The 14153-nt window shown below is 40.4% G+C and overlaps 2 protein-coding genes across 5 annotated transcripts in view; one reads left to right on the top strand and one right to left on the bottom strand.

Annotated features, from left to right (window-relative positions):
* ITFG1 (integrin alpha FG-GAP repeat containing 1) overlaps window positions 1–5209 on the bottom strand; it is a 286044-nt gene extending 280835 nt beyond the window's left edge. Inside the window, exons 1-2 of the mRNA XM_041766923.1 lie at window positions 4789–5209; window positions 3040–3112 (exon numbers count right to left, since the gene is read on the bottom strand). Of these exons, the coding sequence (XP_041622857.1) occupies window positions 3040–3112; window positions 4789–4996 (281 nt within the window). The 5' untranslated portion in view covers window positions 4997–5209. The remainder of the gene's footprint in view (window positions 1–3039; window positions 3113–4788) is intronic.
* A 94-nt stretch (window positions 5210–5303) lies between these two features.
* The window catches only part of PHKB (phosphorylase kinase regulatory subunit beta), a 219759-nt gene continuing 210909 nt past the window's right edge, over window positions 5304–14153 (top strand). The window contains exons 1-2 of one of the 4 annotated variants that reach the window (XM_041766919.1): window positions 5304–5379; window positions 7886–7998. In XM_041766919.1, the coding sequence (XP_041622853.1) occupies window positions 7944–7998 (55 nt within the window). In that variant the 5' untranslated portion in view covers window positions 5304–5379; window positions 7886–7943. The other 3 variants (XM_041766922.1, XM_041766920.1, XM_041766921.1) reach the window with 3 other exon arrangements.

Raw genomic sequence — 14153 nt, 5'->3', positions numbered from 1 at the left:
GTCCTACCATGCAAAGTCAGAGTTTCCAATTAGCTCTCTAGTGCCATATTCTTAAATATGATACCCCTGCTTTTTGAAGAAAACTATGACTATTAAAGAGAGCCAAAATAAATAGCAGTAAGGGATCTGAAGAAAAGAGATAATAAGGGGAACAATGAAACTTCAAAACTACACTTGAAGACATAAGAAAGTAGTTCCATAAAACAAAAATAGAAAATAATAATTTCCTAAGAGAAAATAATAATAGAACAAAGAAAACTTCTTGGAGATAAAAAAATATGACAGCTGGGGCACACGGGTACTCAGTAGTTGAGCAGACATCTGCCTTCGGCTCAAGTTGCGATCCCAGGGTCCTGGGATTGAGTCCTGTATCAGGCTCCTGTAGGGAGCCTGCTTCTCCTTCTGCCTATGTCTCTGCCTCTCTCTGTCTCTCACGAATACATAAGTAAAATCTTAAAAAAAAAAAAATATGACAACTAACAAAAAATTCAATAGAGGCTTCAAATAGAGAAAATCCCCTGGAAAGGAAAACAAAGTGAAATGACAAAAACACAAATATAAGAGATAAAGGGTGTACCCAGGCAGTCCAATAACTAACTGATAAGAATTCCTAAGAGAATAAAAAAAAATCACTAAAGAAAAAAACCTTTTAAAAAGCCCCTACAGATAGAAGCCTGCAGTTTGAAGGGGCCCTCTACTTTGATGTTACAAGACTATAGGCCAACCAAAGTATTAAAAGTAAAAAAAAAAATTTGGACATGGAAGGACATAGCATATACTCTTTCTCAGGAATTTCCTGAAGGATGTACTCCAGTAAAGTAAGTGAAGCAGCTAATAAAATGGCACAGGATCCAAGAAAGAACAACAAAGTCCCCAAATACTAACCTTGCAGAAGGCATAGAGAATGAATCCAGATTGGTTACAAGTGTAGAGGACTAAGGACACCTGGGTGGCTCAGTGGTTGAGCGTTTGCCTTTGGCTCATGGCATGATCCCCAGGTCCTGGGGTCAAGTCCCACATCGGGCTCCTCTCGGGGAGCCTACTTCTTCCTCTGCCTATGTTTCTGCCTCTCTCTCTGTATCTCTCACGAATAAATAAATAAATAATAAAATCTTAAAAAAAAAAAAAAGAAGTGTAGAGGACTTGATGGGGAAAATTAAAGTGTACAATAAGTATCTGGCCAATATGATGGAACATCTACCAAGAAATTAAGGATATACACACAGAAAGCTACATAACTGATTTTTTAAAAAGCATCCATATATTCTAGGAGGAAAAACTCTACAGAAATGAAATTACTATGTACTAGTTTGTTCTGAAGTGCACAGAATCTACATGGTCAAAATGTAAATAATATTTACCGATTTAACTAAAAATATGATATGATAGAGATAAATTAAAGATGGCAAACCCTCATCTATGCTAACAAAAATCCAAGAGAGGAAGATACTTACTCAAGAAATTACACTGTAAATGCTTATTTTAAAATATGGAAATAAACAGCAGACAAAATAACTGAAGGTTCTAAAAGTGGTTGTATGTGAGAGAAGAACAGGGAAGTGGGGGAAGAAAAGAGTGAAGAAGAGTTATTTTTCCTTTGAAAAATATTCTAAACAAAATAAAAACAAGTCTAAAATTTAATAGTATATCAAACAACACTGCATTAATCAAAACCAGAAAATGAAACAAATTGGGTTTTAAAAACTTGGTGGAACTCTAGTTCTTTGTTCAAACAAACTGAAATTTGTTCAAACATTTCTTTCCAAGAAAAATTACTTCTAAGCAGGTCATTTCTTGTATATAATATTTATCAACTTATGTTCTCTGCCCACTCCATGCATGTATACTAGACATCCAGTACTAGGAAATTTTTAAAGAGGGATAAGTTCCTGTTTGTCCATTTAAAGCTTTCCTCTCGATGTTCTAACTTAAGCCCAATTTGTCTTTTTTTTAACGTATGTCTGAGTTTAAATATTGTAGAGTCTGAGTAGTCATTAGCCCAAAAAGGGACTTAAATATTTTTTTAAACCATTTCCCAAGTAATTTCTGGTCTTTCTACAAATCAATGCATCCTGTACATGGCTAAGAAAATCAACCTAAAATCAACCTATATCATTTTCTTCAGCTCTCCTTTAAACAAGAACCTATAGATTCCCCACTTTTCATGGGATTGAGTTCAAACTGTAGTATTTATGAAGGTTCCTAGTCTGCCCTGATCTCATCTTCTTGGTCCATAACTCTCCAAGTATATCATCCACGTCTGTTAAGTAAATCTTTCCACCTCCTCTTCACAACATGTTTACTGTCACTCCTGTTAACGCTGTGTTCTCAAATCTGAAAGCCCTCACCTATATTTTACTGAAGGTCACTGAAATCCTATAACTTTCTAGAAGCTTCCACTTTAGTCTGCACTAACTCATTTCTTCTTCCTTGAACCATCCAGCAATGAAACCTTGTTTTTTGATGTTTCAAAACTGTGCTGGTTCACTACCGATGATGATCACTGAGTTTCAGACAGTGCTGGTCATATAAAAGAAAAATAAGAACTACTATTTGAACATTTACAAATGTTTGATTTAAATTCCTTTAAAATAAACCTTAAAAAAACCCAGCACTTACCCGTCAAACAAAAATTAGAAGAGGTCACTGACCTTTTCCCAGTGCAAATGAAGCCCACCCACCCCCTCAACACATGGTTGACCTGCTGAGCTTGGTGCTCCCACATGCACACTCAGAATGAGTGACAGTCCTCAACACATTCAAGAAGGGATACTAGATTGCAAGAGAATGAAAGGTGTTTATGGAGAACAGACCTGATTTACTCAAATTTATTCATTTTTTAAAAAAGTAAATAATTTTTAAACTTTGGTATATTTATTATTTTTCCTAATAAATTACTTGCTACTGACACCTTATAACCAGTGGTTTTGTGTCAACAAAGTTGAGTAAAGTTGATTTGAAAGACAATCCAACTAGGTATTGCATATCAATCATTACAATAATGATTGTTTTTACAGGAACAGATACACTTGTACTTACTTCAAGGATACTTTTACTTTGGGTTTAAAATAGGGTGCGTTCTGGTCTGCCAAAAAGACGATTAAATCATTTCCTAAAAAAAGCGAATATACATTATTAGAGAAATATTTCCAAATAACTTCCAATCAGGGGTTACAAAAAGCGTTCTGGGTACTATTCTTAACAAAAGAAGTTTTATTTTACTCCAGTTCCTCTTCCCTCTCACAGTGAGTCCTACTTGTCTGAATGAATGGGGATACCTAACAGTGTATCACAAATTCAGTGTTAAGTGATACAGAAACAGGAAGGATGAACACGGAAAATGCAGTTGGCCAAAACAAACTGAGGCCAATGGCTTTTGCCAGGAATCAGATTAGGTGACTTAAAAGAACCATATAAAGAACGTGCCTTTTAACTATAGTCTACGTCAAGCCTTGTCTCCCCAAACCCAACAACATGATCTCTTCAAGGTTTTTTTTTTTTTAGTTTATCACACAGATGCATGGCACCAGGAAATAGGAACTCTTACTGTAGGTATCTGACTGGTAACAAGGATATGATTACATATTTATGAAAAAGTCGAATCCTCCAAGACCCTCCCTCCTCTTGTGGCTCCTATGGAACCATCTCCCAAGTTGAAGCATTAGGACTCATTGGCTGCATTCATGAGAACTCATCGCAACAGACTTTTGAAATTGTTTAATTAAACCCAAATCATCTTTAGAGTTAAGAGGAGAGTCTCTGTATCCAGTTTGGATGGAGTAGCTACTGGTTTGGCAGGATGCACCCTTCTTGCAATAAATACATAGTCATAAAAAGATAGGAAAATTATCCAGAATCCAGAGCCACCTGGACCAAGATCCTGTGAGGCTCTGTATAAACCTGCTTCACTTTCTTCCTTAATGGCCTTCATCTACCCAAGTTTGTGGGTACTCAAAATGCTAAGATCCTTTATTACCCATTGTTAGCATCAAGGTTGACAATACAGTTTGTTTAGTGATGGTTAAAGCAAATAACTCCTAAGAACCTCAAGTTGACAAGGAGAGCAGAGATTTGGAAGACTAGGGTGGTGACCAAAGTGAGGAAAAGGTCAGGTGCATAAAATAGCTCAGCAGGGAGAAGAATCTGCAGTTTGAGAATCCTTTCCCAAGGAGGCACTGGGTTTATCCATGGTCCCTGCAAAATGCTCCTGTGGGCTGTGGACTGTTCAGGGCATGGGGTGGGGGGCAGGGCACAGTAGCTTCAAAGAAAGCTGGGACCTGACAAAGGGAGGGGCGGGTGAGTGAGGCAAATGAGAAGGTAGGTACGAGAGGAAATTGTCAAGCTGAAATCTTTTCCAGTTCATTACAGGATAAGGAAGATTGAAGGAAGTAAAGCAGAAAGGAATAAAGGGGCTTTGGGAGGGAACAGAAGCAAGCTACAAAGTCTTTGGAATTAGGAAGGACTTTGGAAGGCAGGTGATTCCATGGGGGAGGAGAGGGTACGTGGGTGAAGGCCGCAGGCTTTTTAGTAACAACAACAAAAAATGTGGGGTGTTTCCAGGGCTTTGGTGGATAGACCAAACTGTGTGGGTGGCCGGGCCAGCACCCGGGGCTGGAGAAGATGGAGAAAACGGGCAAGCTGCAAAGGATGCTGGAGATAAAGGGAGAGACAGGGTTGGGAGAGAAGGGCTGGGAAATGCAGGAGGACCGGCCATCCGGGCGAGGGGTGTGGGGACACCGGGAGGGGCACAGGGACAGCGGACAGAGGGAGGGCCGGGCAAGCACTGACTTTCCCGCAGCACGAAGAGGTCCGTCTGCTTGTCGGAGTTGAGGTCTCCGAAGGCCGCCAGGGTGCCCCAGGCCTCGGCCCCAAAGAGCTCGGCCGTGACGTTGTGCAGCGCCCGCACCGGGACCGGCCCGACTCCCAGCAGCGCGAGCCCCCCGAGCAGCGGCGCCAGCAGCGCCCAGGAGCTAGGCAGCCGGCCCGCCGCCGCCATGGCAGCCCCTCGGCCCCCGCCCGCCGGCCCACTGCCGCGCTTGACGGCAGCCGGAAAGCACCGTGCGGCCGGCCGAGAGAGAAGGCGCACAGCCCCGACGCTCGTGGCTGTCGCCGCCGGTCCGTATCTCACTCTCTCCTAGGGCTACCCCTCTGACGCCTCGGAGGCCGCGGAGCTGGGTTGAAGACCGCCCTTGCGCTCACTTCCGGCCGGCGCGCCTCCCGACAGTGTCGCGCGGGGGGGCGGGGCCTGCCGGGCGGAGCTGACAGGCGGCCCTGGGGGCGGTGGCCAAGACGGCCGGAGTGCGGTGGTGGGGGCGGCGGGGCTCATGGCTGAAGTGAACTGGAAGGTGTTGGAGCGGAGAGCCCGGGCCAAGCGCTCAGGTTTGGCTGGCTGGAGCGCCACCCCCTCCCCCCGGCACCCGGGTGGTGCACCCCCTCTAGCGCCTTGGTCGGGAGTCGGGGGGGGGGGCTGGAGTTGAACTTGTGCCCGCGTGTTTCCCCTTGGAAAGCAGAAGGCGGCCCTGGCCTTGCTCCCCTGGTCTACGTCGACCTCCACCAGTGGGCGGTGGCCCCAACTTTACTACATAAATGTGTATTCCCCCCAGTGCTGTTTCGTGTGTGTTCCCGACCCCCGCCCCCACCTTGGAAAGTTAGGTGGTGGAGTCGGCTACGCCTGGAGAAATCCGGCGGCTGCCAGGGGCCGCGGAGACCGCGCCCTCCCTCAAAAGTCAGAGAGCTTCATCCTTAGGATGGGACTATGACATGGTCCTAGAAAACTGGCAGCGGGAAAGCGTTGCCTTGTTTCGTATCTCCCTTTTACGTTCTCGGCAAGTTCGGAGCCATAGCCGGTGGTCTCCGTGTCCCAAGCTGAGGGAGGACAGGGCCTGAGGCTGTGCAGGTGGCGGCGGGGGGGGGGGCGGGGGGGTGTCCCTGGAGCATGCTCAGGGCCCAGAAGGAAGTGGGCTTGTTCACCTGGGCAGGTGGCCCCAGGATTCGGATCCCTCTTGCGCGTCCCAGATGCAGAGCCGCGGAGGCCCGGAGCCGCGGCTGCGCAGGCGGTCAGCACCGCTGGAAGCCAGCCCCTCCACTGACTCGTCCAAACTGCAGAGTCACGACTTGCAAGTTAGCGCTCGGGGCTCATCACTCCTCTAGATGGAATTGAAACTTCCCTTATTTCTGGTTGGCTGGATAGAATCGTGAGCGAAAAGTGTGCCTCTAAAACAGGAAGGACGGGTGGAACGACAAGTGTTCCCTTAAGAATCTCCCCCTTTTACAGGATTGACGTTACTATGTGTCAATGTTGAGAGATGCTGATGTTGGACGAGGAAAGGCATAGCCCTGGGAACATCAGTTCTGCCTTTGCCTTGATATTGGGAGGGCTTTTTTGTTTTGTTTTGTTTTGTTTTCTCAGCTAATATACCCCATTATGTTTTGGGTTTTTCCAGTTTGTGAAGTTCTTAGTTGTCTGTGGTGTAGTTTGCCTTTTTTCTTTTTCTTTTTTTTTAATTTATTTAAAGAAAGCATCTAATTTCTTAAATCCTACAGGAGAAATTCATTCAGTCTTTGCTGATTTCATTATGTTTTTAGACCTTATTTTAAAAGTTCTGCGCTATTTACTTAGGTTATAGCAAAACTACCCCAAAAGTATGAGAAATTTTTTGACAAGTAAGTCCTTAGTACATTTCAGAGTCATAGTTCCTTGGAGTAATCACATATATTTTTGTTTCACGCTTCTTAAATTTTTTGTGTCATATTGAAATATTGACTAACAATGTGTCTACCTGGGCTATAAAAAGTGTTAATTGGATTGCTAATAACCTGGTCAAAGAGAGTAACATGAGTTTTCTTACAGGGAACTGAGCTCTGCCCTCAACGTCTATATTACAGCATTTCTCTTTTCTCTTAATAAGCATACAGGGTTTATTCTCCAGTCTTTATTTTCTCTGAATTGCATGTCTTAACAGTAAGCTTTGAAGACCTACCTTCTCTTTCTTAGGTGAGGGGGAAAAAAAAGCCTGATTGTATTTAACTTTTGTTGAATGCAGTCAGTTAAGTCTAGTTTCATGTGCAAGGTAGTTAAGTGCGTAGTATAAATGTTGGATGTTACTGTATATATCATCGTAGTAAAAGAGTTACCATTTGAAGTCATTCCTCCAAATTAGTTGAGGTTTCAGGTTCTAACTCTGTAAGGTGTTACTAAGTTTATCGAATGAATCATTGATTTCCTGTGTCATTAAAAATAATCATTGATTCCTGTGTCTTTTAGAATAACGTATAAACTGAGCTTAGTTTAAAACTTGGGCTAACCTGATTCTGAGATAGATACCACTGCAAAGTTCTGAGCATTGTTACATAGTCACATAATCACTTCATTGCTCAATAGAGTATGTTACACTTATGTAATTTTATTTTTTTATTTTTTTTTTTTTTTAAATTTTTTTTCTCTTTCCTGGTGAAGCATTTCCTTTTTTTTTTTTTTTTTTTTTTTAATTTTTATTTATTTATGATAGTCACAGAGAGAGAGAGAGAGGCAGAGACACAGGCAGAGGGAGAAGCAGGCTCCATGCACCGGGAGCCCGATGTGGGATTCGATCCTGGGTCTCCAGGATCGTGCCCTGGGCCAAAGGCAGGCGCCAAACCGCTGCGCCACCCAGGGATCCCCTTATGTAATGTTTAATAAGTAGATATTATATATTTCCTGCCTCATCCATATAAGCAAACGTAATTTATCAAAGCAAAGAAAATCAGATTTTCAAGTCATTAAAAAGAAAATAAAATTATAATGAACCTCAATTATTGCCTTTGTTGCACACTGCATCATGTTAATAACTGCTCACACTGCTTTCAATTAATCTAACGCTGATTGCTTCTAACCTTCACTAAACAGTTTTGAAAATTGCTGTAGTTTAGCCTGCGACACTTATGATTAGAGTCAACAATTTGAAATGGCCAGCTCACCTGATGCCGTCATCTCTTCTCCTCCAGCTTTCTTAAGGTCTGGTAAGTGTGTAGACCCCAAACGGGTCACTTGGTAATTTTAAATACCTTTGTTTCTGAAGATTGATGTCAACCATGTTGGTATAGTTTTTTAAAAATTTCTTCTTTGGTGGACCCAAGCCTTAGTATCATTTCTGCTGTTGTTAGGTTCAACTTTTTACTTAACTGTATGTTGAGTGTGGCCTGTGGTGGTGTTTTATAAGGCATGAGAAGGGTAAGAATGGAGATCCTGTCCTTATACCAGCTCCGTGTGACCCGAGCCTAGGAGCCACAATGCCTGGGAGCCTCAATTGTAAAATGGGTAACCTATAAAGCTTCTTAAGTGACTATCATCTCCTTGCATAATGGAAATAACTTCTATAAATGAGAAATTCTTGGTTAGTGTTAGAATTATTTCCTTGCCATCAACTACCTGCAAAGTAGGTTTTTCTTTTTTTAAGAGGGAGAGATGGGAGGCGGGGTGGGGAGAGAGAGAAAGAGAGAGAGAGAATTTTAAGCAGCCTCCATGTTCAGCATGGAGCCTGATTCGGGGCTCAATCTCATGAGCCTGAGATCATGACCTGAGCTGAGATCAAGAGTCAGACACTTAACTGACTGAGCCATCCAGGTGCTCCTGTGAAGTAGGTATTTTTATATACAGTTTTATAGACAGGAAGCTCACAAAGGTAAAGCATCTTGCTCCAAATCTTAGACTATTATGTTTCAAGGCTGTGTGCTTTGCCTTCCACCTCAGGCATCCTAGTATAAGGGCTAGAGGAGACATTGGCACAGTAGCTCTTAGACTGTCATGTTGAGACCCTTTGCAAGCTGGATGAAAGCTGATTGTTTCCCTGATGAGTGCCCAGGATTTGGAAGACATTTTCAAGGAAGTTCATGCATCTAAGAGAGACCACCTTTGTATTCTCATTAGGAATTCAGGTCTTTGGATGTAATCATTCTTCCTTTACAGAAGAAGAAAAGGCCTTTGTTTAGTGGCCATAGAGGTAAAATGAAGACTAAACACTTTACAGCTTTTTCCTGTAGGTAGTTACCCATCTTGGCCATTTAAAGCCTGTTCATTGTATGAACACTCTGGGAGAAGCCTGTTGGCAAGAGGCTGCTTTTTGTCTCAAAAATGTCTTAAGCAGAATATTCAACCTCAAGGCTCATTAATAGGTAAATGTGGGATGAGGCAGCCCAAGCCCTGACAGTGATTCCCCCTTTATTTTCATTTAGACTTTAAATCCTATACTGGCAAGATTGAGGAGGAAACTCTTGAAATAGGAAGGAGCTTAAGGAAAAATCACAGATAAGAAAGCTCTTATTAAGGAATGAAAATGATCCTTGTCTTCAGTTGTCATCTGCTAAATAACAAAATAGCATATACTATATGATATTACAATTGATTTCGAATTTAATCTTTGAACTAAGAGAACAAGAAGACATGTATCTTTGGACTGTGCTTTCTGTAATTTAAGCACTCGGCTCTGTTTTCCATCTTGGCTTTCCTAATATTAAGGGCTTGGTGGGTTTCCAGCACTAGTAAAGTCATTCAGCAGTTATGCGGAAAGAGAATACTAAAGATACGCTTTTATGCATCAATAGTCCTGAAAATTTCAAGACATAAGGACTTAACATTATGTAGAGTGTTTTAACATTATATAGAGTATCTGAAGGCATATACAAGAAACATTTCCAGTACTATGTTAAATTGAAATAAAATGCACCAAGAAACAAAATAGAAATATACCAAACCTCACAGTTTTAAAGAGTCCTAAGGAACCAATTCCTTGTGACTTATTTTCAACATTTACACTTTTTTTTTGGGGGGGGGGGGGCTCTTCTAACCAAAACTTAATAATGACTTTAAAAACTCCTTAAATCTTTTATCTGTTTAAAAATACTCAGAGTATTTTTAAGAGAGAGATTTGCATTTATAATTTATTTACTAATTGAGAAATACTGCATTGGAAATGATTTGTTTTCTCCTTTGTGTCATTCTTTGGACATTATCATTGTACGAGAGTGTTTTAAGGAATAATTTCAGGGGGCCTGGGTGGCTCAGTCAGTTGAGTGCCTGGCTTTTGATTTGGGCTCAGGTCATGATTTTGGGGTCCTGGGATCAAGTCCTGTGTCAGGCTCTGCACTCTGTAGGGAGTGTGCTTGAGGATTCTCTCTCCCACTGCCCCTCCCCTGTTCATTTGCTTGCTTTTTCTCTCTCTCTCACTCTCACTCTCTCTAAAATCGATCAATCAATCAATCCTAAGAAAAAGGAATAATTTTATTTAACAATTATTTTAAAGCATGTCCTTGGTTGACACCTGAGCTTTTCCCTGGTGCTTTTGGCTAGACACTATCCAATGTTACAAAAAATGAAAACCTTGATTGTACCTTTAATGAGTACCTTGATTTTGGAAAATTAATGTCCAATGTACCTAGATTGTTTTATTCATTGTTAACCCTCTTTATTTCTCCTGAATTTATTTCTATTTTGTCTTTGTTCTACCCTATGCTGAATTTGTTGTGTGCCCTGCATTTCTGTGTGTGCATGCTTAAGTTGTGCTCTGACTGCTAATGTGTCCATATGTGCTGTGGTTGAATATGATTTATTTGGTTTCCACTGCTTAAATCCAAAGAGATACCTGGAGGTCCCAGTTTTTCTTTAAAGAACCTTGGAGTAAAATGTACAAGACCATGAATTTATAGGCAAACTCCACCAGCAAAATAAGGTATGGAATTAGGAAAGGAGTGTAGCATTCAGTACCTCATATTGCCTCCATTTTTCATGTGACTAGTACAGTTATGCAATATGTTAGGTTAACAGAGCTGGTCAGCAATAGCAGTCACGGTGGTGGTATTGCGGTTGAATTATTTGTGGTAATTGTTATAGCATTTTGTAATGAGATAAGAAATGTCTTGGTATTTTTAGTTTTATTCTTAGATAATAGTTTTAGAAGTTACTCTTTCCTAAAATGAAGTATCTCTATCTTAGCTCCCTAAGCTTATCACCATCTAAGTGAGTTTATCAGCTTAAGACTTGCATTTTTTCCTGATGTCTTTTTAGGTTCTTTGATTAATTTCCTTTTTTAATTTCATTTTATGGGCATATCAGTACTTGGTAAAATTTTATTATATATTCTGGGCATAACTCAACTCTTTATTTTCCATATCTGACACCCTTCTTTTTTAGCCATTATTTGATAGCCCTGTCTTCAGCCTAATTTAACAATTAATCAAAAAGTTTCTTGTGGTTTTAAGAGATCACATACCTGGGCTTTTAGGCCACTGTGGGCCCCTTTAAAAAGCCTAAGAAAAGTATACATTTTGTATTCAACTAAACCTAAATCTTATCCTGGCTTTGTTCTTTACTATCTATTTGATCTTGAACAAATTACTTTACATCTGGTGCCTGGCTCTTGATTTGGGCTCAGGTCATGATTTTAGGGTCCTGGGATCAAGTCCTGTGTCAGGCTCTGCACTGTGTAGGGAGTACAGGTAATACCTCAGGTAATACCTGAGAATTGGCTTCTTTTTCTATAAAAATAAGGGTAATAAAACCTACCTGGAAGGATTATTATGAGAATTAAATAAGGTGTTACACACAAAACACTTGATATTTAGTAGCTGCCCAATAAATTTTAGTTCTTATCTTTCCTAACATGGTCTTTTACAATATTGCTGATAAGGTATTTAAGAATAGGACTTCTGCAAAAACAGATAAGGTTGCTTATCTCTCTTATTTTGATATCTATGATCTAGGTATCCATTTGATTAAGAAAACTTGTCACACTAAAACGCAATTAGCTTAAATTTGATTACCCATTATCTAGTTCTCATTTGACTCCAGTTCCATTTCATTTTTGTCAATAATCAGAAGTCTAAAGAAATTCTTTATGACAGTTTCCATGGAAACTCCTGTCAGAGAGTAGGGAGAGCAGTCATTATTTTATGTACAGTTAGAGGTTATTTTTATCTTCTATTGGGTATGCAATGGGTTCCCTTCAAGTAGGATGGAATTTTCAGAAACACTTGTAAACTGTATCCTGCTGGGAGCTCTGATCTCTTCTTAGGAGGTCCCGCCCTATAATCTTAAAAGATTTAAGAAATAGAGGCCATATGATGTGGCTTAACTCTCCTGGCATGAATCTCATTGACCTTAAAGCTTGCTTTCTTTTTGTATCATTATCCTCAGCAGACATGATGCTTTAGATTCTATAAGTGAAATAGTTTCATGAGGAGTACAATGTCTTATTCTCACTGTTTCAGATTGTTACAGAATACTCACATTGCGCATCCCAAAATCTGTTTTCCTCTTCATGTTTTCTTTATCTTCAGTCGTCTGTGAGGCAAGAGAAAGGATAGGAGGAACTTTCACAATTCCTAATTCTGATCCAGGTGCCTAGTGAACATTTCCAAATGGGTGTATGATGGGCATCTCAAATGAAACCTGGCCAAAACCGAACTCTTGTATCTAACTCCTGTTCCTACCCCAAACATGCACCTCCTTAATCTTCATCTCAGTAAACTAAACCATTATTCTTCCAGCTGTTCAAGCTAAAGATACAGAGGTTATTCCATTTTTCTTCATCTTTTTTTATTCAATTCATTTGTAAATCCTTTCTACTTCATCTCCAAAAATGTATACCAAAATCTGTCTATTTTTCTCCATCTGTACTCCTGCCTCTCTAGATTAAGCCACTTTCATCTCTGATCTAAACTACTGAGATAGCCTGGAAAGAACTCACGTTCTTGCCTGAGTACAATCTGTTCTCCACCCAGCAGTGAGAAGATTCTTTTAAACATGTATGTCAGATCATGTCACTTTCCTGTGATCATTTATTATCTTTAAGCATAAAATCCACAGTCCCTTCCCTTGGGTGACCCAAGGCACTTGGCTGTTGCCTATCTCTGTAATCTTCTCATGGAACACTCCATTCCTCACCCATTGCTCTTCAGCTATGCTGACTTGTTTTGGTTGCTTAAGACTCAATTTTGTTTCACTTAGGCTCCCTGTGATAGCTAGTTCCTCTGCCTATGAAGCTCTCTATCCTGGTGTTTGGTAGCATGTGCTTGTCCCTTTTGGTTGTCTTTTAGGTTCTCATCTTAAACTTAAGTATCCTTTAATGTCTATCTAATCTCAATGACCCCAAGACACATCACTCTTAATTCTAATGCTCTGTAGTATACTTCTCACTATTTGATATTTTTCTCTTGCCTGTCACATATGAGAGAACAGATTTCATCTGTTTTGTCCTTTCCTGTATCCCTAGAGCCTAGAAGAGGTCTTGGAGCATAATATATGTTCAGTAAATCATATTGTTTAGAAAATTGTATCACTTATCACACCTGAGTCCCTCCTGCCCCTTTTGAGAGACTGTCATCATGTGTTTACTATACAGACTTTAGACTCATACTACTAGGCTCAGATTCCAGTATGATACTTATAAACTATTTGAATTGTTTTTCTATCTACTTTCCCTCATTGGGTAGTAGAGATAATAGTATTTCCTTCATAAGTTATTTCGTGAAGGTAAAATAATGCCTGTGAAGTACCTGGTGGTTGTAGTAGTGGTACTGATAATAACAATAAAGATTATAATGTTGATGATGACAGCAGTGACTAATGTAGTAGTTAATTTTTATTAAGTATTTAATATGTGAAAAGCAGTGTTGTTTTCAGTGCGTTTCATTTAAATCTCACAGCAATTCTTTGCCGTAGGTACTATTACTTCTCTCTTGAAAAAAAAAAAAAAGAAGTAAATTCACATAAAGTCATGAAGCTGTGATACAGACTCTGGCAGAACCACTGCTAACCACTGCTGCCTTCCTCTTCTTCACTATGTATAATGCCTAAGTGTTCCACAGATGAATGGCAGTGATTATTGTTTATATCTTGGTTATGTTCACGGCTCTTCTCTCACTCATTTCAGATTAACTAATGTTTATGGGGTTCTCTAATGTCATAGGAAGTTTGTAATATATAATACTGGTTTTAGAGAGCTCATAGCCTAATGGAATTTTATGTAGAGCTAAAGGTGACTTTAGTGCTCTTGTATACATAGAATCTCTGTCTCTCTCTTGGACTATTTCCTACTTAACTTTGCTGCCTAGGCCCTCATCTACCCTCATACCACCTCCAGCAAGCAACGTTCTACAAGCTCCTATCTGGATGATTTTTC

This window comes from Vulpes lagopus, chromosome 8 (genome assembly GCF_018345385.1).
Source record: "Vulpes lagopus strain Blue_001 chromosome 8, ASM1834538v1, whole genome shotgun sequence".
Classification (NCBI taxonomy): domain Eukaryota; kingdom Metazoa; phylum Chordata; class Mammalia; order Carnivora; family Canidae; genus Vulpes; species Vulpes lagopus.
This window is presented reverse-complemented; position numbering and strand designations above follow the sequence as displayed.